At 46.9% G+C, this 22,887-nt stretch overlaps 1 protein-coding gene across 1 annotated transcript; it reads left to right on the forward strand.

Moving 5' to 3' along the window:
- The first annotated feature begins 1,054 nt into the window (after positions 1-1,054).
- radil2a (Ras association and DIL domains 2a) lies at positions 1,055-22,256 on the forward strand. The gene is made up of 16 exons (XM_078084156.1): positions 1,055-1,681; positions 2,801-3,130; positions 3,488-3,723; positions 4,955-5,283; positions 6,705-7,400; positions 7,976-8,013; positions 9,041-9,210; positions 9,303-9,415; positions 12,274-12,493; positions 12,578-12,750; positions 14,411-14,555; positions 15,589-15,764; positions 15,839-16,172; positions 20,351-20,478; positions 20,934-21,073; positions 21,192-22,256. Exons 1-16 carry the CDS (start codon positions 1,554-1,556, stop codon positions 21,274-21,276), a joined length of 3,441 nt encoding a protein of 1,146 aa, XP_077940282.1. The 5' UTR covers positions 1,055-1,553; the 3' UTR covers positions 21,277-22,256.
- The last annotated feature ends 631 nt before the right edge of the window (positions 22,257-22,887 follow it).

The following is a 22,887-nucleotide window of genomic DNA, read 5'->3' on the forward strand; positions in this document are numbered from 1 at the left end:
TGATGCATCTCTACTGCCACTAGGTGGAGCTCTTGATCAGCAAATTACTCTCAGCTGGCAATATGATAAGGGCGGCACGGTGGCGTGGTGGTTAGCACTGTCGCCTCACAGCAAGAAGGTCCTGGGTTCGATTCCGCCCAGTGGCCTTTCTGTGTGGAGTCTGCATGTTCTCCCTGTGTCTGCGTGGGTTCTCTCCGGGTTCTCCGGCTTCCTCCCACAGTCCAAAGACGTGCTGTGGGGATCAGGTTGATTGGGGACTTTAAATTGCCCGTAGATGTGTGAATGTGAGTGTGAATGGCTGTATGTCTCTGTGTTGCCCTGCGATTGGCTGGCGACCAATCCAGGGTGTACCCTGTCTATCGCCCGAAGTTGGCTGGGATGGACTCCAGCCCCCCCGCGACCCTGTGTGCAGGATAAGCGGTTTGACAATGGATGGATGGATGGCAATATGATTTTTATGCAGTTTTGATCCACTGTGCCTGCAATTTATCACAAATTACAGTACAAATTATATATCACTAGGACAAATTTTTGTGGATACTTTTGCCATGGTTTTATGCTTTTCTTTCTTTTTTAATCTGGATCTTGAGTAAATACGTAGTTTTATTCATTTTAAATGATTCTCCTTGGCTTTTGTACATTGTTTATACAGTTTTGAAGCAATCCAAAAAAACAAAAATGCTCTAAAAATTACACTTTACAGTATTTATAGCCCATCATTATCATTTTATATGCCCTATATTGAGTGTATATGATAGTTATTTAGTTAATATATTGAATCCAGTTAATATATTTGTATTATGTTCAGGGGGTGGATCGCTGCCAAACTTCTGCCAAATAATTTATCATTAGAAAAAACACGTGACGTGTATGAATGGAGTTACTTGGTAGTAATTACTTTATATGATGTTGAAATTTCACCCAGTGTAACATCTTAATGAGGAAACTGAGTAGGAATGAGTTCACTAAGACGCTGGTCACTCGTGGGTCCCCCCTTCGTCTACGTGTGTACGTGTGTATGTGTGTGTGTGGGATTAACCCCGCCCACCTCTTGGGACCAGCATCGTGACGCCGCGGTGACGTCACACGCGGTCCCTGGTCCCTCCGGCGGCGGCTTGCCTTCGTTCAGTCCGCTGCAGGCTCACCGGCGGACGGTTAACGGATCTCCGGTCGGTATTATGGACCGGGGCTGTTTCTCGGCTCGTTCTCCAGCTGCTCCCGGTCAGAAGCGGACAAACCGCGAGTGGAAACGTCGCTGCTGCTGAATCACCTTCTCGGTCTGGATTTTATCCGCAAGCCAAGCGGAGTTCTTTCCCTCTTTCTGGAAAGTTTTGAACCAACGGTCGCTCCTTTCGATTCTCTCCTCACGCGGAGAGGCACTTTTAAACAACGCTCACAACTTCCGCTTAACGGACACCGACGCGCCGGGAGCATTTCTGCGGCTCTCCGAGACCCCCCCGGGGGTCTTTTTTCTCCGTTCGGTGGTCTCCTCTTCCTTTCCCCCAGCTAGCTCCGTAGCGCAGAATGCTACGCTGCGGTCCTACGTGAGCATCATGATTTCAGAGGAGCGGAGCAGCCACGTCAATAAACAGGCCCTGAGCTTCCCGGTGGGTTTACTCATCCGCTCCCCGAAGAAGCGACTGGTCCAGCTGGGCAGGAAACCCAGCAATGGATCTGTCCAGTAAGTCCTCGTTAACAGCCTCCATTTGCTCCGTAGACAGTGACACACGTTGACGTGAAGTCACCCGCAGGCAGGGCGGGAATGTGGCGGTGACTTGAGGACAACGTTCAGGTGCTGAAGTATTTCCACCGTAGTGTACTACTACGTCACTACATCTGTCCCACGTCATAATGAAATGAACGAGGGTTCGTTTTCATTCGGCCACACAGACTCATCTTCGGCATCTTTGGCAGTACGTCAATCATTGTAGTCGATTGGCTCATTGGTCCTTTGACTTTTGATTATGTCTAAACTGTCCTGTTGCTGGTGTCTCTGTCCCGCTGATGTCTTCCATCTTTGGCCGTAAGGGATGATGTGCTGATGACATCAGGTTAATAAATCCAATGATAAAGACTTATTCGTGAGATGTAGTGTGTCACACACTCTCCAAAACCTTTTTGTCCAGGTCAGACAATGTATTATTTAATTTTGAATTGTCTTTTTCCCAATAGAAAGCTTTCGTTTTTAAGCTCCTTCTTGCTGCTTTTTTACTTTTATGGTTTTATGTCACGCTTTCTTACGTTACAGACGTTTTTTTTTAAAGTTCATTACCTTCCTTTTTATTTTACATCCTCTGTTTAGCACATAAGCCCAGTTTACTCGCTGAGACAATTTTACTTTTAACGCACACATTTAGTGGCTTAATGGATATTTCAAGTAGTATAAACCCATCTGATGTATTTCAGTTTTAGCGTCACAGTAACACCAGACAAAATCAGGAATCAGGAAACATTTATTTGCCAAAATATGCCAAACATACAAGGAATTTGTCTTAGTGCGCGACAGTAGACGGCAGTGCACAAGTAATAAAATAAAGTAAAATGAAATGCTAATGCAATGGGTTAGTAGAATAAGGCTATGGGTTAGTATAAAACAAGGGAATAAAGTTAAAAATTTTAAATATTAAAAAAGTTAAAAAGAAAAATATTAAGCATAAAGTGCACTAACGAACAAGTAACAAACAAGTAACAAAGTGACGAGTGACGACAAAGTGAAAAAGCAGCGCGTTGGTCTTGTTTGCGACGCTTTATGGCGCCTTTGTTCAGGCTGGACAGCTAACCGCGTCCGTCGTCTTCTCAGGTCCAATAACTCGGACATCACCGTCCGCTCCACCGAGAGCGCCGGCGTGCGGCAGCCGGCCAAGAGCAAAATACGCCGCCACAACAACCGGCTCTCGACCGTCTTCAACCACAGCCCGGGCAGCGGGCGGCGCGGCCAGGCGCCGGCCGGCGGGACCCCGCCCGGTGACCTCCAGGCCGCCGACGACCCATCGGAGCTGTCCAGTCAGATGTCCGTCCCCGGCATCCTGAAGATCTTTGGCTGCGACATCTGCCAGGGGACCAACTACAAGAGCGTGCTGGCCACCACGCAGTCCAGCGCCAAGGAGCTGGTGAAGGAGGCCTTGGAGAGGTGACACACGCTGGGTTGGACATGAAAAGACGAGTCTTGGCTCTGCAACCGCACCACCGGTTTAATACCTCAACTGAAATGGTTTCTCCAGAATTGGATGCACAGTCTCAGATGTATTCAGTACCAGTGGTGCAGTTTTAATATGGTACTTTAATATGGTAATTCCAGCTTTTGAAATTTGAGATTTCAAGAATTTACATTATCGCGAAGGGGGTACATTTTCTTTGGTGTTTTGGGTGCTCAAAAGCGCTTCTTGCTATCGCCTTAAATGTAATAATTGATTAATGAAAAACGAAACCCGGAGGCGGTTCAATAGTCAGTCCGCTGCTTTAACCCCCGTCCTCCCTCCTCGTTCAGGTACTGTCTAGAGAAAGAGGACGCCGGCCACTACGCGCTCTGCGACGTGATCGGCAAGACGGGCGCAGACAACCAGTGGAAGCGGGAGTGTTTCCGGGTGGTGGGAGACAACGAGAAGCCCCTCACGCTGCAGTCCCTCTGGAAACCCAAGGAAGGCTTCTCCCGGCGATTCGAGATCCAGCTGAGAGCGAGCGTGGAGGAGCAGAGTCTACAGGACAGAGACACCGTCACCGCAGGTAGACACGCCCACCTGCACGTCCTCTCCCCAAACAGCACAGCCACGTCCAATCACGTGGCTGTTGGTCTCAGACGAGTCCATCACAGCTTCCTATTCGGGCCGTGGAACTGATCAAATCTCACAATTTGGTTGCCATTGAAGACAAAACATTTCGCCGCACGTGACGTGTTCCTGACCGTTGAAAATCGGAGGATAACTGTGTGTCACGGCTCCGATCAACGATTGAACTTTTGTCCAAAGAGGGGTCAGAGGGGTTGACCAGCACCCATCCCACCATCTTCAGGACGAGTCAGTGACCCTGGCGTCCTCGCGGCCGAGCGATCAATCACTGCGTCTCTGTTGTGGTGGCGGGGCGAGCCTTTATCCTTTCCTCTTATTGCCGGGCTAACAGCCCTCATTGTCCGGCTTATCACCTGCTGGGACGCAGGAGATGGGCCGGCCCGTGAGAGCGGCCACGAGGAAACAAAAGCTGCAGTGCGGGATAGGAGGGTCTTATCTCGGTTTTAGGGCCCGCTGGAGAGCTGCCACTCACCTCCTCTCAGAATATTCCTATCGGTAATATATCAGTAATGTGCTTTTTGGGTGTTGATCCTGCATTAAGTCCGTTTATGCCCCAACTTGATCGATATCAGTCAGACTCACTTAACGTCCCGCGGCGGGCTTCAGGCTGTTTCCGGTCCGTCACGCTGCTGCTGGACAATGTGGAGAAACACCCACTTCCACAGCTGATAAGAGCGGCAGAGCTGGCGGCTGTGGAGCCGGAGCTCGATGGACATTCCTCTGCGCTTAATGGCTCCAAAGGAGCTGAATGGTGTTTGTGTTACGTCAGGCCGACGGATAGAACCGGTGGTCACATCTCGCTCTGCCCGCACATTTCCTCTCTTTCCTCTCCACACGGGTTTCATTTCAACTGGTGCCAGTGCAGCGAAACGTCGGCTTTGGTTGGTTATCAATGTTCATTTTGTGTTCAGCTCAATAGGTTTCACTTTAAAACAAGGTGGAAAAGAGATATATGAGGAATCAGGAACATTTATTGCCAAATTCATATATATTGTATACATATAATATTTAATTATATTATATTAAATATATATAATATATTAAATATATATATTGTATTCTATGTCTAACTGTGGCTACAAGCGGTCCCAGTCTCGTGCTGTCCTTTACTATGGACACAAAACAGTGTTTTTCACATTGACGGACACGCTGTCCTCTTGTCCATCCAGGCATCAACGCTCAGGCCCGTAAGCTGCAGAAGAGCCGCTCCAGGGTGACCTCGCTGTTCGTGGACGGCAGCGGCGAGGATGCGGACGGACTCGGGATCTGGAGGAGCCTGAGCGAGATGGACCTGCCTGCGATGGGGAAGGAGGCCGGCCGGGCGGCGAAGAGCGCGCTCCGAGAGGACCCGGAGGCCGAGGCCGACAAGGAGGTGCTGCGCCTCGGCATGGAGAAGGAGGAGACGGAGAGCAGCGACGACAACACCACCCAGTACTCCATCCACCCGCCCTTCGACTTCCCGTACTTCCTCCTGCTGCAGGGCTACAGCCACCGACAGGTGAGGGGCAGGCAGAGAAGTTGTTGTCGGGCCGAGGCAAACACCAGCCTACCTAGACAACACGGTGTGAAGGACTACATGAGGGTGTTGGATTGAACCGCGGGTCAGGGGGTCACAGGGAGGCCAGCGGGGACGGAAACACTGTGGCTTTGGCTCACGAGGCGCTGCAGGCTCAGAAGTGACGAGTCGTCGTGTTCTAATGAGGAACAAAGTGTTCCGCATACAGACTGAAGGAAACCTGCTCAGGATGTTTGGAAGCAGCAGATTAAACCCTGATTAAAGGCACACAACTTAAGCCCCGTCGTCACAGTAAACCGGGTCGTGGTTCCGTTCCTAGAAGCACGAAGCTATTTCTCTTAAAAATGACAGAAATATTGAATCAATTATCCAGATAGTTGTGTATTACTTTGCTGTTGATTGATATTGATTGTCAGAAATAACAAGTCAAACTAACATGTAGTATCTAGATATTTAGAATGTTTATTTTCATTCTTGTAAGCTAACGACATCATTAAGAGCCCTTCAATCCTCATGATTAGATAACCTAAATATAAAATAAGATATCGAGGTTAAGCCTTTGGAGTTCACAGTGGGTGCAATAAGAACAGTGTTATAAAGATTGACTGAATGTCCACTTGTTTAGTTACAAGTGGATAACAACAGATCTGCATCCTCCCCACTGTCACAAAATAAAATATTCAGATATTTTTCATTTAATTTCATCATATGATATAAAAAGTGTTGGTTTTGGCCTTATTTTAATACATGAAGGAGGCAGAGATAATTAAAAAGTGAATAAACGGCACAGTATTAATGGATTGTATCAGATTGTGTTGGATTGAATACCTGTTGTCATATCGTGAAACAGGCGGCGTTGATGATACCGTATCATCACTAATAAGCTGATTGCCGTGACCCTCGAGGTCACGGAACATCACTCTTAATCCTTCTTTTCCCGTCTCGTTCTCGTCTGGTTCACTTCCAAACGTTACGCAGGCAGATCGAATCCCCGGGAACGCAGGTTTCCCATCGAGCGTCTTGAGGTTAAACAGATGCAAATCCAGCTGACGTGTTAAACAGAAACATACACCAGCATCTTTTCTCATAATCGATTCATTGTTGAATGGTTTTAGTTTCTCAGGTGTGAAAGGTCTTATATCGAGAGTTGTTGCTCTATTGTCTCTTCCATTTCCCTGATTGGTTAATCTTTTGTGTCCCAGTGTGAATACAAATAATCTTTAATAAGAACTACAAGTCGAACAATAAACTGTGTTATGTGACTCTAACGGAATATCTTTGGCTTTTGAACTGGCTTTTGAAAACAAGACATTAGGTTGGACTTTCTTTTAGAACAACAAATGGATCAAATTTTTGATCATTATTGAAAAAGTGTTTTTGGTTCTTTTTGCTTCCTTCTACAGGATTTCGTCATCTACCTGATGAGTGGAACCACCACCGTCTTCGGCTGCTGCAGGGAGCATTGCAACGGGGAAGATGAGGAGAGGCTAAAGGTTGACATCCTTCTCTTTGCCCCCGACGTGTTGCCCCAGCACTGCTGCGTCCGACGCCTGGAATCCAGCGGCCCGCCCTCCCCGGGGGAGCACAGGAAGACACTGACCATGCTGAAGCCCCTCCACGGTGCCCCTGTGACCAGAAATGGTTTCCTCCTCAAAGAGGAAGTGGAACTGAAACCAGGGGACCTTGTTAGCTTGGGGAAACACTACCTCTTCATGTTTAAGGATCCTACCAGCACCTCGGCGTCCGTGCAGACTCCCCTGTGGATGAACCCGCTCTGCCCCAACTCAGACGCAAAGGCGGCCTCCTCTTGCTCATCGTGCGGCTCCTCCGTCGCCATGACAAGGCCCTGGAGGAAGCCTTCGCCGCCTCGTTGGAGGGACCTGGAAGGCACCGAGGCTTTGGTCAGCTACGAGCTGCAGCAGGAGGAGCGGGTCCTGCAGGAGGTTTTGGATATGTTGGACCCTGGTGGGGATGGACCAAAGCTGGCGCCTGCTTTCCTGCTGAGCCTCTGCATGCAGCACTCGGCCTGCACGTTCGGCCTCGCACACTTCAGGCAGCTGCTGCTGCGGATAGCGGCACAGATCCAGCTCGCTATGTGGGTAAGGATGAAACTCTGAATTCAGATCATCATTTAGCTCATTATCTCCAAATTGCCCGACACTCGGAAGCGTTGGTTGGGTTCAAGATTCAAGGTTTCCAAGTGGCACATCTATTTTAGTCTTCAAAATAGCTTTATAGTAAGAATAGTAGTAGAATAACAATTATTTAACTAGTGTATGGTGGTGGAAAAAAATACATTATATATATCAATATATATACATTAGTAAGTGTGTTATTATTATTATAAAATGTCAAGTAAAAATGGTTTTGAAAAAAAAATGAGGTTGATTTTCTTTTTGAATAAAAATGTAAAAATATGTTTAAAATGTCATGGGAAATTAATTGAAAAAGTATTAGGTTGAAAAATGTATTTAAAACTAAATGTTGGCAAAAAGTCATAAAATATTAGGCGAAAATTGTTTTGTCAACATAAATTTGGTAGAAAAACATCATAGAAAAAGAAGTAAAAAATGTCTTTAGTGTGTTCTAATATCATCAAATGGCCATTTGATGATTTTAATGTCCATGAGAAGTTTCAGGAAATGTATATTTCTTCTATTTGTGGTATTCTTAGGAGAAGACAAAGGAACTTGCAGCGATCCAGCCAGAAACGTGAGTAAACAAAGTGTCTCCAGAAATACACGAGCGCAGCAGCTGCTGCCCGCCGTGATATACGGCGCCTCCGGCTTTACTGCCTGAATGAAAGAGGACCTAAAGTCTGATTTTACTACTATTTGCTCCTCGAAAAAGCAGCGAGTTTTTGTTAAATGCACGCTGTTCAAAGAGGGATTTTCCCACATTTGAGGAAGAGGTTTTCTCATGAGCGACGTGACGTCTTGCTCCACAGAATACTTCAGGAGCAAAGAAATCAAAGTTAAACTCCAAAGACTTTCAAACAGAAGTGAATGAGAGAGTGAACTGTAACGTGAACGTAACAAGTCTTAGATGTTTAACAGCTGCAACTGATAATCAGATAACGTACTGATTGACATGTTTATCAAAGCTTGGTTCAGCCCACACAACTGTGTAGAAGAAGTCTGAGAAACGCAGCCAATCCTCACATTTACAATCTGGATATTATGTCTCAACCATAATTGATCATGAAAAATAGCTGTTGATTCAGCTGATTAACTTATTCAGAATAATTCGTAAAAATGATCGGAAAAAAATCGGAAAGTGGCTGCAGCTCAGTTTGTGTTCTTTGCCGATTTGCAAACACACAACTTTACATTTTACCGTTTTTTTTTTTTTTTGAAGAAATAGTCTTGAAGCCAAAATAAATGCTTCAAGTTGTTTTTCCGTCCGTGAGACGGCGGTGAGGAGAGTGACGCTGCACACGGCTGCTAGATGATAACCAGAGCTTATCTGACCGGAGGCGTTTGTGTTTCCTCGCAGTGTAGGCGGAGGGTTGGACTGTAGTGCCGTGTATTAATCAAACTTGGTTGGCTGGTTGCAGACACACTTTCTTTTTAGCTTGTTTTTATTCTTAATCATTTGGTCTCAATTGGATTAAATGGGTGATAAAAGCATCGAAGCGATTGTCTGAATATCCCTATGATTTTTGCAGTGTAAGCGATTACTTTTGCGGACTTGTTCCTGCACTGACCTCTGTGCTTCTTCCTCTGCGTTTCTACGTTAGCGGCTCCGACGCCGAGCAGCCCGAGCGTCTCCAGGTGCTCAGCATGGAGGAGCTGATCCCAGGTCTGCAGCCGCTGCTCCTCTGGATGGCCAACTCCATCGAACTGCTGCACTTCATCCAGCATGAAGTCCCTCAGCTGCTGCCCTGGAGGCAGGACCAGCAGGACACAGGTGCAGGACGACGCGGCGCGCTGCTCAGCGTTGGTGTCATGGTCACAGGCGTTGGAGCGTTTGTAAATGCGTGTCCGTGTGTGTTTCGTCAGGTCTGTTGGACTCGGAGATGTCCTCCACTCGCACAGCTTGTGAAGAAGCCATGACAGTCCTGGAAGAAGTCATCATGTTCACCTTCCAGCAGTCTGTCTACTATCTAACAAAGGTTGTGCGCCACACCGTAATACACAACCCATTGTAACACACGGCACAAACACACTCTGGAACGGGTACCTCAGCATGCCTCACATCCTTTTGACCTGTAGAATCTAAAAGTCGGTCACATGCGAATCAGGAAATTGGGCTGCGTAAACACAAAATTCTGTTTTCATTTAAAATATCCCACATAGAAAGCACAATGACAGAGTGGAAACACCGACTCTGTCTGGCACTCTCAGGCAGGAAAGGCCTGTGAGATAGTGAGCAAGGTTTTCTTTTCCACCGACTGGAATACAAACAAAAAGACAATCTCGTTCCCAAGGTGAGACTGATTTCACCGGCACGCTGAACAACAACCCCAGGAGGGTGAGAACCGCTGGAAGAACGACGTTTTGAGTCTTGTAGTTGTATTTCTGAACTTTTAAAAACATTCAGTGATGAGAGAAATTTACGTAATAGGACCATGAATAAAAAGGTTAGATACGTGTAGCAGAAAATACTAAAACAACGTCATTGTTGTATTGATAATAAGCGGGACACAAATAGACACTAATAGAGTGGATGGATCTGATCGTGAGGCTGAATTGTTTCAGCAATGGAGAATTGAGCTTAATTTCAATGAACTGTGGATTTTGACCTGCATCTTAGATTATTTAAATGTAACTGATCAGAAGACAGACTGAAGAGTGTAGGCTGACAAAGTGTTTTAAAGCAGAATCGATATTTTTATCAGAAGGGAGGCCGGAGATGTTGCTTTTCTTGGAGCCGCCGCATTTTAAATCAGTTACAGACCAGATTATACGTAATAATGGTAATTAAAGCATGTAAGACGGTTTCCAGGTCTACACCTTTTTATTTTCGCCATTGACTGCAAGTGGAAAAAGCTAACCGACAGAAGACAGAAATCATCTGTTTGTCAAATTTAAAAATGAGACCCAGACTAGTTATTTAATGATTTAAAGACGAGACACCTTCAGCACTAATATAAAAAAAAACACTATCCTTTTCCTATTTATAGTCTTAGGTTCAAGGGTCACAGCTCCACCGTCATCTTAACAATGATCAGGGATGTGGGAACAACAAAACAGAAAAAACACATGAGGGAACAACAACAACGTGGGACCTAAGATGGAGCCTTGTGGAACGCCACAGGAGACAGAGATGGTTTATACCACTCTAATGCTCTAAATACTTAAATAGGTACTCACATCCCAATGAAAGCTCTTCAAAAGCTTCTTAGTGTGTGTGTGACTTTGCTTTGTGTAGTCAGCAGTCAGCCTTGGTTTTACAGCCCGACAGGACTCTCCCAGACTACGTATTATGTGGCTTTTCCCATGTGAAAGATGTTCATTAAAGGCAGTCTGGCTCATGCGGAATCCAGTTAACGTCCCAGCAGCAGACTGTGGAGCACCTCCACCCAGCGCTCAGAGCGTGGAGGAAGGGAAGGAAGGAAGCAGGAACAGTCTGTGCTGTTGTTTTGGATACTTTGAGGCATATTTCTGTTGTGGCTTTTGACTGTGCAGCTTCTGTTCTTCAGGCTTCAGGAAGTGCAGCTGAAATGTTTCTTTTCTTTCAGTTTCTTCAATCCACCATGTCTGTTTGTCACTTTTGAGGCTTGTTAATCAAGCAGCACCAGCTTGGTATTTTAGCATGCATTGCGATTCCACAGTAGAGAAGCATGTTGAGAGAAAAGGAGGTTCTGTTTCCTGCAGAGGAAGACAAACTGTCATCAGAGAAACACTCAACAGGAAAAGAAGGGTGGAGTGAACAGTTCTCTCATTGATTTCCTGTGAAAAGTGCCTCATCGCTCATAACGTACAGGCAGGGCGTCATCACTTCTTCTTTTAATGCTCGCTAAGTCTCAGTAATAGAAAATGAATATAAAGGCCAGCTTCATTCAGCTGTAATATACAGCAAGTGTTTAAAACATTATTAACAATGTGTAGGAATCATTAACCATCGCCTCCGGTTTCAATCATCCAATGAGCCAATATCTGCCCAGCAGATCAGCTCAGGCATGTGGGCTTATTCTCTCAGTCTGAGGTCATTATCTTAGTCATGCTGTGAGTGTGTGTGTGTGTCTCAGCCTAACAGGTGATGTCATACCATGCAAACAATCGAGATAAGACTCGTATCTGTCTGAGAGCTCTCAATGGCTTCAATAAAACTGCTTGCAAGACGACTCATCAGTGTTTGCAGCTCAGTGTTTTGTTCTTCCTGTTATTTATGGTACTATTAGTGTGAACGTTTTTACTGTAGTGTAAATGTCAGATAGTGGGTTTTTTTCGTTTTGTTTTGGGAAGCTCTCCTACAAAGTGTCCTGAACGCAGTGTGAAGGTCCTCTGAGTCATAACCTCCGGTACAAAGAAGGAAAGTGTTGATATGAGAGACTGAAGAAGAACGTGTTGATATGAGAGACTGAAGAAGAAAGCGTTGATATGAGAGACTGAAGAAGAAAGTGTTGATATGAGAGACTGAAGAAGAAAGTGTTGATATGAGAGACTGAAGAAGAACGTGTTGATATGAGAGACTGAAGAAGAAAGTGTTGATATGAGAGACTGAAGAAGAACGTGTTGATATGAGAGACTGAAGAAGAAAGTGTTGATATGAGAGACTGAAGAAGAACGTGTTGATATGAGAGACTGAAGAAGAAAGTGTTGATATGAGAGACTGAAGAAGAAAGTGTTGATATGAGAGACTGAAGAAGAACGTGTTGATATGAGAGACTGAAGAAGAAAGCGTTGATATGAGAGACTGAAGAAGAAAGCGTTGATATGAGAGACTGAAGAAGAAAGTGTTGATATGAGAGACTGAAGAAGAAAGTGTTGACATCAGAGAGGTAACCCGGCCCGCCTGTCTCCACAGAGTATGTACTCGTCTCTGCCCGGTCTGCTGGACGGGAACCCGTTCTCCGAGAGCGGTCAGCTGCGAGTGCCCGACGGACTCGGCGGCGTCCTGGAGGTCCTGAAGGAGGCGCTGAAGCTCCTCGCGGCCTTCCAGGTCCATCCGGACATCTCCTTGCAGCTCTGCGCCTACCTGCTGTTCTTCATCAACGCGTCGCTGTTCAACGCCCTCATGGAGAGAGGTGAGAGCTCGGCTGAAGACCAAAACAAGGTCAATCGAGCATCAGCTGTTTGTGACGTCTCGCTTTGAATGATTCGTCCTTCAGGGTCCGGCGCCGGCTTCTACCAGTGGTCCCGAGGGGTTCAGATCCGGGCCAACCTGGACCTGCTGATGGACTGGATCCAGAGCATCGGTCTGGGCGATCTGGCCAACGAATACTTCCAGAAGCTTTCGGCCGCTGTCAATCTGTTGGCCACGCCCAGAGAAACCCTGCAGCAGGTCAGAGGACATCCGCCTGAGCCGTCCTGTTTGTCTGTCTGTGGGCGAGCGTTTCATTGTTGTAGAGGCTTCAGTACTATTAGTACTAGTACTAACTTTAATAAGTCATGTATTATGTATTAGGTGCAAATTGTTCCCCTCACAACCTGCGCCGGCTCACTTCTAATCGTCGTTGCCAAACATTGTGATAACTGTGACTAATGGTGCCGTGAAGATTAAAGCCATCGATGTTTCCTCAGAAGAAACAAACTGTCACTCAAACACCTCCAGACCCACATCCTCATATCTGCTGTCACTCCTGTCTCCTGCTGGACATTTATTCCCCCTCAGGCTCACCGCTGCCTCGGTTACTCACTCAAACCCTGTTTTACACGTTGTGCTCTCACTTTTTATGAAGCAACAAACGTTGTAACTCTGTCGGGTTTGCAGGTTTGATGCTGCTGGAAAGGTGATGGTATCTTTTTGTGGTGAATCATCTGCTACTTTAGATAAATATATTCTCTTTTTGTACAATATAATCTCAAAAGTAAGTGTTTCTTTAGATGAACGGGCAAACATGCTTTTAGTTAAATATTAAACTGGTTTGCTAACTGGTTTTCACACAAAGATTCTTTATTATTTGGAAGGTTGCTAGGAGGCCAGACAGCGGGCAGATTCCTCCCGTGCGCTGGCATGAGGTCACTTGTGGCCGCCGCAGAGCACACGCCCTCCACTGCGTTTTCCATCTGGACCTCTGTCATTTCTGCTTTTAAGAGACTGAGGCGGCTCACTGCTGCCTCGGTAAATCACACCAGCGGGATGCGGAGAGCACGACATTCTGAGGAGAAAGCATTTAATCTCAGACATAACAGGCGGCGTTTATAAGCAGCCTTCATGCTTCAGCTTCTCTTCGCTGCAGGAGAAGGGAAAGGACACGACATCATCTCTGGCGTGGGTCTAATTGCGGCTCTGGCGTGTCCAGGCAAAGTCTGCCCCACCAGTTCAGACTAACAATGGAGTAATCCCATAAACGTGACCCACTGGTTTCCTCGCCCTCCAGATCTCGAATGTCCCATTTCACGAAAAGAAACTTGACTTGAAGTTGACACTTCTCACGCCGCGCAGACGGAGATTGTTACACGCTCACCTTTTAATGGAGTGCAGAATAAACACGGGTCTGAGCTGCATTGATACGCGCTGCTCTGTTTATTCACGAGAAAGAATTCCCAAGAGGCTTTATCGCCGCGGGGACAAAAACATTTCACGTACGCTTGGTTTAAAAGCAATGACTGTGTGTCCTCACACGGAGTCAAGAGCTCTGGGAGAAAACTTGTTGGTCCCTCGCCGTCACAACGACCACAAAGACTTTTTGTGGCTCGTTCTTTGAAGCTGCTACGAGGAGCTTTGATCATGTTTGGATTCTGGCGGCCCCTGTGGACACAGGTGGTAGTGCAGCAGGCTAAAACTAAATGGAATCAGTTTGGAATCTGTCAAGATTTCAGCTGTGTAGCACTTCATACAGTATCATGAAAGCTCTGGCTTTCTTACAGCATGTATGGAGATATTACAAATGTAGCATCAACTCATCTGCTTCTGCCTACGAATTCAAAATGCATCGAGTTTATCTGCACGTTTTGTTTTCAACGCTCTGACCTCAAGGATTCCCTCTGTGTGCGTCCAGGCGTCCTGGTCTTCTCTCAGGGCCGAGTTCGCTGCCCTGAACGCCGCTCAGCTCCACCACATGCTGACCGAGTACCACTCCGGTAAACCCTGTCCCCACGGGTGGAGCCCGCCAGCGGGCGACGCCGAGGACGCCGCCAGGACGGGTGAGTGACGGGGTGAACAGTCAGATGGAGACAGAGAACACGGTTCTGAAATTAGATGACTTTCAGCTTTTCTTAAGCACGAATTGGTTAAGTGCAAAATGATTGTCGGGTGAATTAAGGATAAAAACAGTTGTTGGCGGCAGCTTGAGACTTTGCAGGCAGACGACCGAATACATCATCACCTGGTGGAGATAAACAAAGGAGAAATCACATGACCACCCTGTTTACTGCAAACTAAAGAAACCCGTCTCGTCTTTCAGCAGGAATGTATCGAGCAGCATGTTGAAACGTGACAGAAGAAATACAAAAGAGTTCATCATAGAACAGAGGAGCTCTGTTGTGATACATTAATTATGATCTAATGTCAGGTTTTTATCATTGAGTCTGGTGCAGTCGAACGAGGATTCCATCTCTTGTTCTGTTAGAGGAGATTCTTGAATGCGTAATCTTAATAAAATAAAGGGAGAGAAAGCGAGCTAGAAACAAAGCCAGTGATTTCAAAAAGGAATTTTGAAATAAAGAATCATTTCCTCAGTTATTTGGGTAATTTTATATATCTAAGACAATATATTTAATTATTCTTATTCATGTATTTATAATTCTACACAGGATGAAAACAGTTATTAGTTTAATTCAAAATGTACTGCAATTTAAGTCTGGATATTCTGTCTGTGAAGAAGGAAGGAATTCTTTAATAGTAAAAAAACGCACAAGTTCACACACTCACGCGCACACACACATACACACACAAACACACACACACACACACACTCACATGCATCTCTAAGCAGCAGTCTTTGTGTCAGTGTGTGTGAGTAATCCCGTCCCGACAGTCTGTCTCCACCAATCAGCTTCAGCGTGTTTCCTCTCCAAGCCGCCCCCCCCCCCCTCTCTCGCCTGGTTTCACCCGCACGGCCCCCCGCTGCGTGGACCGCACGCACGCTTTTAACATGCTTTTTAATCCGGTGTTAACCCAAATGCGGCGGCTCTGCTCGGGTCATCGGTGACGGATGACTTTTCTTCTGCCCTGCAGCCGACATCCTGGAGAGCTTCGACAGCCACCCGCCGCTCATCCTGCCCGACGGCCCCTTTCACCTGGGCAAAGCCGTCGTGGAGCCCGCGCTCTTCCAACAGCTCGCCCAGCTGCAGGAGTTCATCCGCCGACTCCCCCGCGGTGAAACCCGAGCCGAGCCCCCTGCGGAGGAGCAGGTAACGAGCCCCCCGAGGCCCCCGAGCACCCCTGTGCTTCTGCATCTGTGTTTGATTGACTTTATGATCACCAGACTCTCAACGGGGCGACTGCAGACAGCCAGTCTACGGCCTCCCTGGATCCCGCCCATCAGGGGGTCCCCGACCCGGTTACCTGCCCCGCCCCCGCCGAGACGCCTCAGGCCCGAGGATCTCACGGGGACCTGAGCTGCTGCGAGGCGGTTCTGACCCAGAAGCTGAAGAGCCTGGAGCTGCAGAACACGCTGTCAGGACACGACGACATGGGCTACCACAAGAGCCTGGCGCTGGACCCGTCCTGCCTGTTGACTCCACCCAACACCCCGCAGGGGATGGAGCTGTCGCAGCTGGAGGCCGATCTGCAGGAGGGGGCCCGCCAGCAACGGAAAGGTGACTAAAGAGACACGAGATCGGCCCATTTTAATGCAACGTAACGGAGCAATGTGTCAGTCAACACCACAACACAAACACATCATCACGGTCAAAGCTGTGCAGAATAAACAAATAAATTAAATGTCATCTTCCACCAATATTTAGTCAAATATAGCTGATGAATCACAAACAGTACTTAACCAAAGGGTAAAAAATAAAAACAATAATAAACACAGTCTAATAAAACATTACTTTTAAAACGATAAACAAAATACAGGATAAAAAGCACCAAACCAATAAAGAAAGCAGTTGTACGCACATATTGCATCTAACAATGTCATGTTTTAACACTTAAACCCACTCAGTGAGGTTGCACAGCGACGGATCGTGGGCCCATGAAGCTGGAGGAGCAGCTTCATGGTCACAGGAAGGCCTGATGATGTCCTAATGTTTGCTTGTCTTGTTTCTGATACCTTCTGGATCCAAACGTTCTTCCTCAGATTGATGGTTTAAAACTATTGTAAAGATGGGGCTGAATCATGAAAGCTTCTGGTAAGAAACCACGAGTAAGATACGAGGCTGCTGAATGGCGATCAAATGGAACTCACACTCAATTGAAATGGTTTATGTTGATGAGAGAAAGTACTCAACAGAATATATAACAGGTCTCGTTATTTTAAGACATTTTACTGGATAAAAGTGACATAGTACGTCCTTTGAAGCGTCCAAAGACACAAACCGCTGTAAAACATCACCTGAAGCCGAAAACATTACATTACATTACATTACATTACATGTCATTTAGCTGACGCTTTTATCCAAAGCGACGTACAATAAGTGCATTCAACCATAAGGGTACAAACTCAGGAGAACAAGAAACAAGAAAGTGCAATTTCCTCAAATAAGCAAATTTACAATTTGCTATAGATGAGTGACGTCACAAGTACAATTTAAGTGCTGCAATTTGTTAGTCTTTAGTCGAGGTAGAGTCTGAAGAGGTGTGTCTTTAGTTTGCGGCGGAAGATGTGAAGGCTCTCTGCGGTCCTGATGTCTTCAGAGAGCGCGTTCCACCATTTCGGCGCAAGGACAGCGAAGAGTCGAGACCTAGTCGAGTGTTTTGCTCTCAGTGAGGGAGGGACGAGTAGTTTTGCAGATGCAGAGCGGAGAGTGCGGGTTGGGATGTAGGGTTTGACCATGTCCTGGATGTAAGCTGGACCCGATCCATTCACAGCATGGTACGTGAGCACCAGTGTTTTGAACTGGATGCGGGCGGCCACCGGTAGCCAGTGAAGAGAGCGGAGGAGTGGAGTAGTGTGGGAGAATTTCGGAAGGTTGAAGACCAGTCGAGCTGCTGCATTCTGAATGAGCTGCAGAGGTCGAATGGCGGTGGCAGGGAGACCTGCCAGGAGGGAGTTGCAGTAGTCCAGGCGGGAGATGACAAGAGCCTGAATCAGTACCTGCGCTGCCTTCTGAGTGAGAAGGGGACGTATTCTCCTGATGTTGTAGAGCGTGTATCTACAGGATCGCGTTGTCGCAGTGATGTTGGGAGTCAGGGAGAGTTGGTTGTCGAGTGTGACGCCGAGGTTCTTAGCAGTCGAAGTGGGCGTTAGCACAGAGTTTCCAAAGTTGACTGTCAGGTCCTGGGTAAGCGAATCTTTTCCGGGAAAGAGAAGTAGTTCAGTCTTGTCGGGGTTGATTTTCAGATGGAGAGGAGTCACAGTGAGGAGTCACAGTGAGAGGAGTCACAGTGAGAGGAGTCACAGTGAGAGGAGTCAGAGGGAGAGGAGTCAGAGTGAGGAGTCACAGAGTGAGGAGTCACAGTGAGAGGTGTCAGAGTGAGAGGAGTCAGAGAAAGGAGTCAGAGGGAGAGGAGTCACAGTGAGAGGAGTCAGAGGGAGAGGAGTCAGAGTGAGGAGTCACAGAGTGAGGAGTCACAGTGAGAGGTGTCAGAGTGAGAGGAGTCAGAGAGAGGAGTCACAGTGAGAGGAGCCAGAGGGAGAGGAGTCAGAGTGAGGAGTCACAGTGAGGAGTCACAGTGAGAGGAGTCAGAGTGAGGAGTCAGAGTGAGAGGAGTCACAGTGAGGAGTCACAGTGAGAGGAGTCAGAGTGAAGAGTCAGAGTGAGAGGAGTCAGAGTGAGGAGTCACAGTGAGAGGAGTCAGAGTGAGAGGAGTCAGAGGGAGAGGAGTCAGAGGGAGAGGAGTCAGAGTGATACTGAAACATTTCAGATCATCAGTGGAAACAGTGAAGGACTCCAATCTTTTACTTACAGATGGTGTTTTTAAATGCTCGCATGAGGCGCAAACTACTACAAAGTCCCGCAAAGTACTACAAAGTACTGCAAAATACTTCAAAGTACTGCTGCGGCTTTCTTTTATACCACTACAAATATCAGTTTAAGCATCCGCCCCGTTAAGAATATTTTCATTTCCTTCTTGCTGTCAAATGGAGAAGAAGTTATTATTTATTGTTATTGTTTAAAGAGGGAACTGCAGGTTACTGCAGGTTATTGTTCTATTTAGCCACAATAAGTGAACCATCTGCTTTATTTCTCTACTTTTCTTCGGTTTCTTAATGTAAATTTAGGGTGAATGAGTGAGAACAAATGTTGAGGCTGATTTCTCAGTAACGAGCCGGTCACAGAGCCTTTTGGTCACATGTGATGTTTGTGTTTAAGGGGTTGAACCTGTGTTAATGCCCCTCAGACCCCCCACTGGGGGTTTAAAGCTGAGGGATTTTGTTGATCCTCATCAGAGGGCTGTGCTCTAATTGGTCACTTGTATTATGTTTTCTCTGTTGGTGCCTTTTATAAAAGTAATTTTCTTAAAGGGTTTGTGGATTACGCTGAAACGAAGCCATCTGGCAGCATGTACATCTGCGCTCATTAGCAGTATAAATACTGCACAGTTTGTACTGACACACAGAGGAGAAAACTACGTGATATTGTTTTTTGGGATAGTTTCTTGAGAAATACATTCGATGATATAAGCTGGCGCACAGTGATGGACATTCGCTGTCTTTTTATACACTAAACTATTAATCAGAAAAAAGGATCCTCCCGTTTATAGACAGTAAAACTATTTGCTGTTTATTTTCAGCCAGTCGGGAATGTTAGACGTGTCGTAGTTTAAACTATAACTTGTTTCTGGCTTGTTTTTAAGCTCATATCAAACTGTAGTCAAATGAATATTATTACAGAACATTAAACATTACAATCTCAAATATGTTGTTTTAAAAAATAAAAAAAGATTTAGGTTGTTTCCTGGTGTAAAAACAAATGAATGAAGCTGTTTTTCCACACTGGGTGGGGGGGGGGGGGGTACCCGCTCCATCGCCACGCCGAGCCGTATCTTGGCCTCTGTGGTTTTGGCTAACAGCTAATGTTATTTTGAAAGTTTGGTAATCCTTTAATCTGGCCCCAAGAATTACAGAGAGGCGGTGATGTCAGGAGAGAAAAGAGCCGCGGCCGATCCGTCATGGGAATTTACAGTTGGGTTGCTGCGTGGAATCTTAATCGGTGGCGGCATTGTTCGGGGCAGGTCCTGCGTGGGGGGGGTGCTGCATGTTGGGAATAGCCAGGGGGAGTTTGGGGCGTGAGGGGGGCGGGGAGGGTCGCTACTGTTGCTGCGTTGTTGTTGTGACCAGACGGGAAGTGTCTTAAAGCTGCATTCTCTCTCCTCACCAGCAGGGGGCGACTCCTACGGTTCTATAGGAGTCTATGAGAAAATAACTTCTTCATATATTTATTTATGTAAACATTGAACATGAGCTCATGGTCTCTAGTTTCAGGTCTGCTTCTATACAGCGTCATTTTAACTCAGTCGTTTACAGTCCAGTTCCCCATAGAGCCGGGTGGGCTTTAGGGCGGGGCTACTGTTATTGACAGGTCTGGCGACCGTGGTGCATGGTGTAGAAGGTTGACGGTTCCATGTCCCGTGTCGAAGTGTCCCTGAGCAGGACACCTGTCCCCTAACTGCTCCCCGGGCGCCCTCACGGCAGCACACTGCTCCCACTGTGTGGGGGGGGGGGTTAAAAAATGACCTGTAATGTCATGTTAGCTACGAGGACTAAAACCCGCCTAACAACACGTCCTTTGAGGGTTTAAATGCTCCACCGTGTGATTACTGTGTCTCTGCTGCTCGGTGCTGCTCCCGTCCTCACGCGTCCTCTTTGTTGTGTTCGTGTTTGTTTGTCCAGCCGGTGGACGAGCCGACAGGAAGACGCAGAGTGCAGAAGAAGAAGAAGGCGGAGCCAGGGAGGAAGTGTTCGCGGTGGAGCTCCACAGGGGACCTCACGGCCTGGGCCTGGCTCTGGTGGACGGCTCGGTGAGAACTCCTTTCGCACACTTTGATCCGGACGCAGAGGATTGTCGTGTCGCTGCTCGGATCTGATGAAACTGAATGCATTTCTACTTCAATGTGATCTTACTAAAAGTTATTTGTGAGTGAACGGAGGACAAACGCACGGAGCTGCTGAGCCTCAGTGACGCGTTAGTCATCACAAACTGATTAATGGTGGTATCTTTGCACCGGGACACATGTCTTATTCATTCTGTTACAACCAGGCGACACGAATCATTTCACACTAATATTATTGGTGCTTGATAATTTGATTTCGGTGTTTTATTGTTTCTCTTGTGATTCAAACCTTTCAAATGATGATGACGATGGTGGAACTAAATGAAGAGTTCATAAATATCGTGTCAACACTCGATGGATGAATGAGTGAATATCCCTGAACGCGCCGCTCGCGTCCGTCTGTGATCTTCCCCTTTTCACAGAAGACTCAGCTGAGGTTGAGCGGCGTTTACGTGAAGTCGGTGGTTCCCGACTCTCCCGCCGCTCGCTGCCAGAAGCTGAGGATGGGCGATCGCATCCTGGCCGTCAACGGCGTCAGCGTGGTGGGAATGGAGTACAACGCGTGAGTGTCAAAGTACACGTCTCGTGCACTACCACCGAGCGCCCCCCCCCCCCGCCCCCCCACTGTGTGTGTGTGTGTGTGTGTTCACGGCTCGTCGTGGTCTCTGTTTGGGTTCCAGTGGCAGAGAGCTGATCCGATCCTCGGGAGACTCCCTCAGACTGCTGGTGGCGAGCGGCGAGGGCTCGGCCACGACTGAGCGCTGAGGGCGGAGCCGAGGGCGGACGATCAAGTGCAATCGGGAATACTACGAAGTTTGATTTCCTCTTCCCGCTGCATCCGAAGTCAGTGTGCGGACACACTTCCTGTTTCTCGTGTTGTGAAACAGAGACAAAGCAGCAGGACTGACTCGCGTTTTCTAAAAGGCCTTTCTGCTGACTCAGCTTGTTTCTGGCCTCGTGAGTTCGGCCCCGTTTGAGGCAGTTCCAGGCAGCGAAGCATCTATTTGAATGTCTGAGGTCATAGTCTTCCTTTTCATTCAACTCGTGTCTGGCAATAACTGCAAATAGTCCTTTTTATCTTGCAGCTCTTCGATAAACTCTAATATTCAGTAAATTATCCGTCACATCATATTCAGACCAATATTTGTTAATATTCAGTCTGCTCCAGAAAATCCTCAAAACAAGGAATACCACACTGGGATCAAGCGGAAATATTCTAATTTACTGGGATTTTTATTATCTTGTTCTTTAAAAAAGGCATTTAAGACAATATGATTTTTTCCACATCCACTCACACGCAAATATGTGCAGCAAGAGATCAACATTTATTATATTATGCTTTCCTGCTTACAGTTAAGTGAGAGGATGTTAGCTTAGCTTAGCATAAAGACTGGAAACAAGGGGGGGAAACAGGTTGCCTCTCGTCTGTCTCCCATGTTCATGCTAAGCTAAGCTAGCCCCCGGTCTCAAACATGTTGTGAATCCTCTCAGCTAACGAGCAGCTCCAAAGTGACTTTTCCTCCGAAGCCTCAGGACGAAATATGAAACATGCCGGTGACTGATGTGAGGTCAGTTTACACGACAAACATCAGCAGACATGTTTGACAAACTGCTGCAGCGTTCTCATCTCAGTCCTCGTTAAGTCCAAGTATATTGACACACAGTATTACTCATAGTATTTTGTAATATTTATATGGCGCAGTATTTTGGAAAACTTTGGAATAAATGTTATTTTGACTTTGAAAGACGCCTCCGGTTGTTGCTTCTTGGAACCTGAACGCGCTGCCGCGAAGTGTGTGTTTGTTGGTGTTTTTGGAGCGAGCTGCATCTGCGGGGGAGGGGGGGTGGCAGGGGGGGGGGGCTGCTGGGTGTGTCGCTCTAGTGGTCGGCGACCAGCCGGTGTTTACAGCCGCTCTGTAGTTTCCACCAGCCAAGCACTTTCCACTGACTCCGGATCAGCACAGCTCGGACCCCCGAGGCCTCGATTACAAACACGGCATCGCCGCTTTTTACATTACATGACGTTACATGACGTTATGTTACGTCACGTTATGTTACATCACATGTCACTTAGCTGACGCTTTTATCCAAAGAGACCTACAATAAGTGCATTCCAACCAAACCAAACTCCATTATAAGTACAATTTAATGATACAATTTGTTTTAGTGGAGGTAGAGTCTGAGGAGTTGTGTCTTTAGTTTGCGGCGGAAGATGTGAAGGCTCTCTGCGGTCCTGATGTCATCAGCAGCCTTCAACCCTCCATCCAGATGTTTCACTTGAACTGAAAGAAACTTCTAGAAGTTTCCACCTCAATGGAGCAGTGCATCCATGTAAAAAGGCACCTTTAGAATATTTTACTTATTCAAAAGGGATAA

This window comes from Gasterosteus aculeatus, chromosome 11 (genome assembly GCF_964276395.1).
Source record: "Gasterosteus aculeatus chromosome 11, fGasAcu3.hap1.1, whole genome shotgun sequence".
Lineage (NCBI taxonomy): Eukaryota > Metazoa > Chordata > Actinopteri > Perciformes > Gasterosteidae > Gasterosteus > Gasterosteus aculeatus.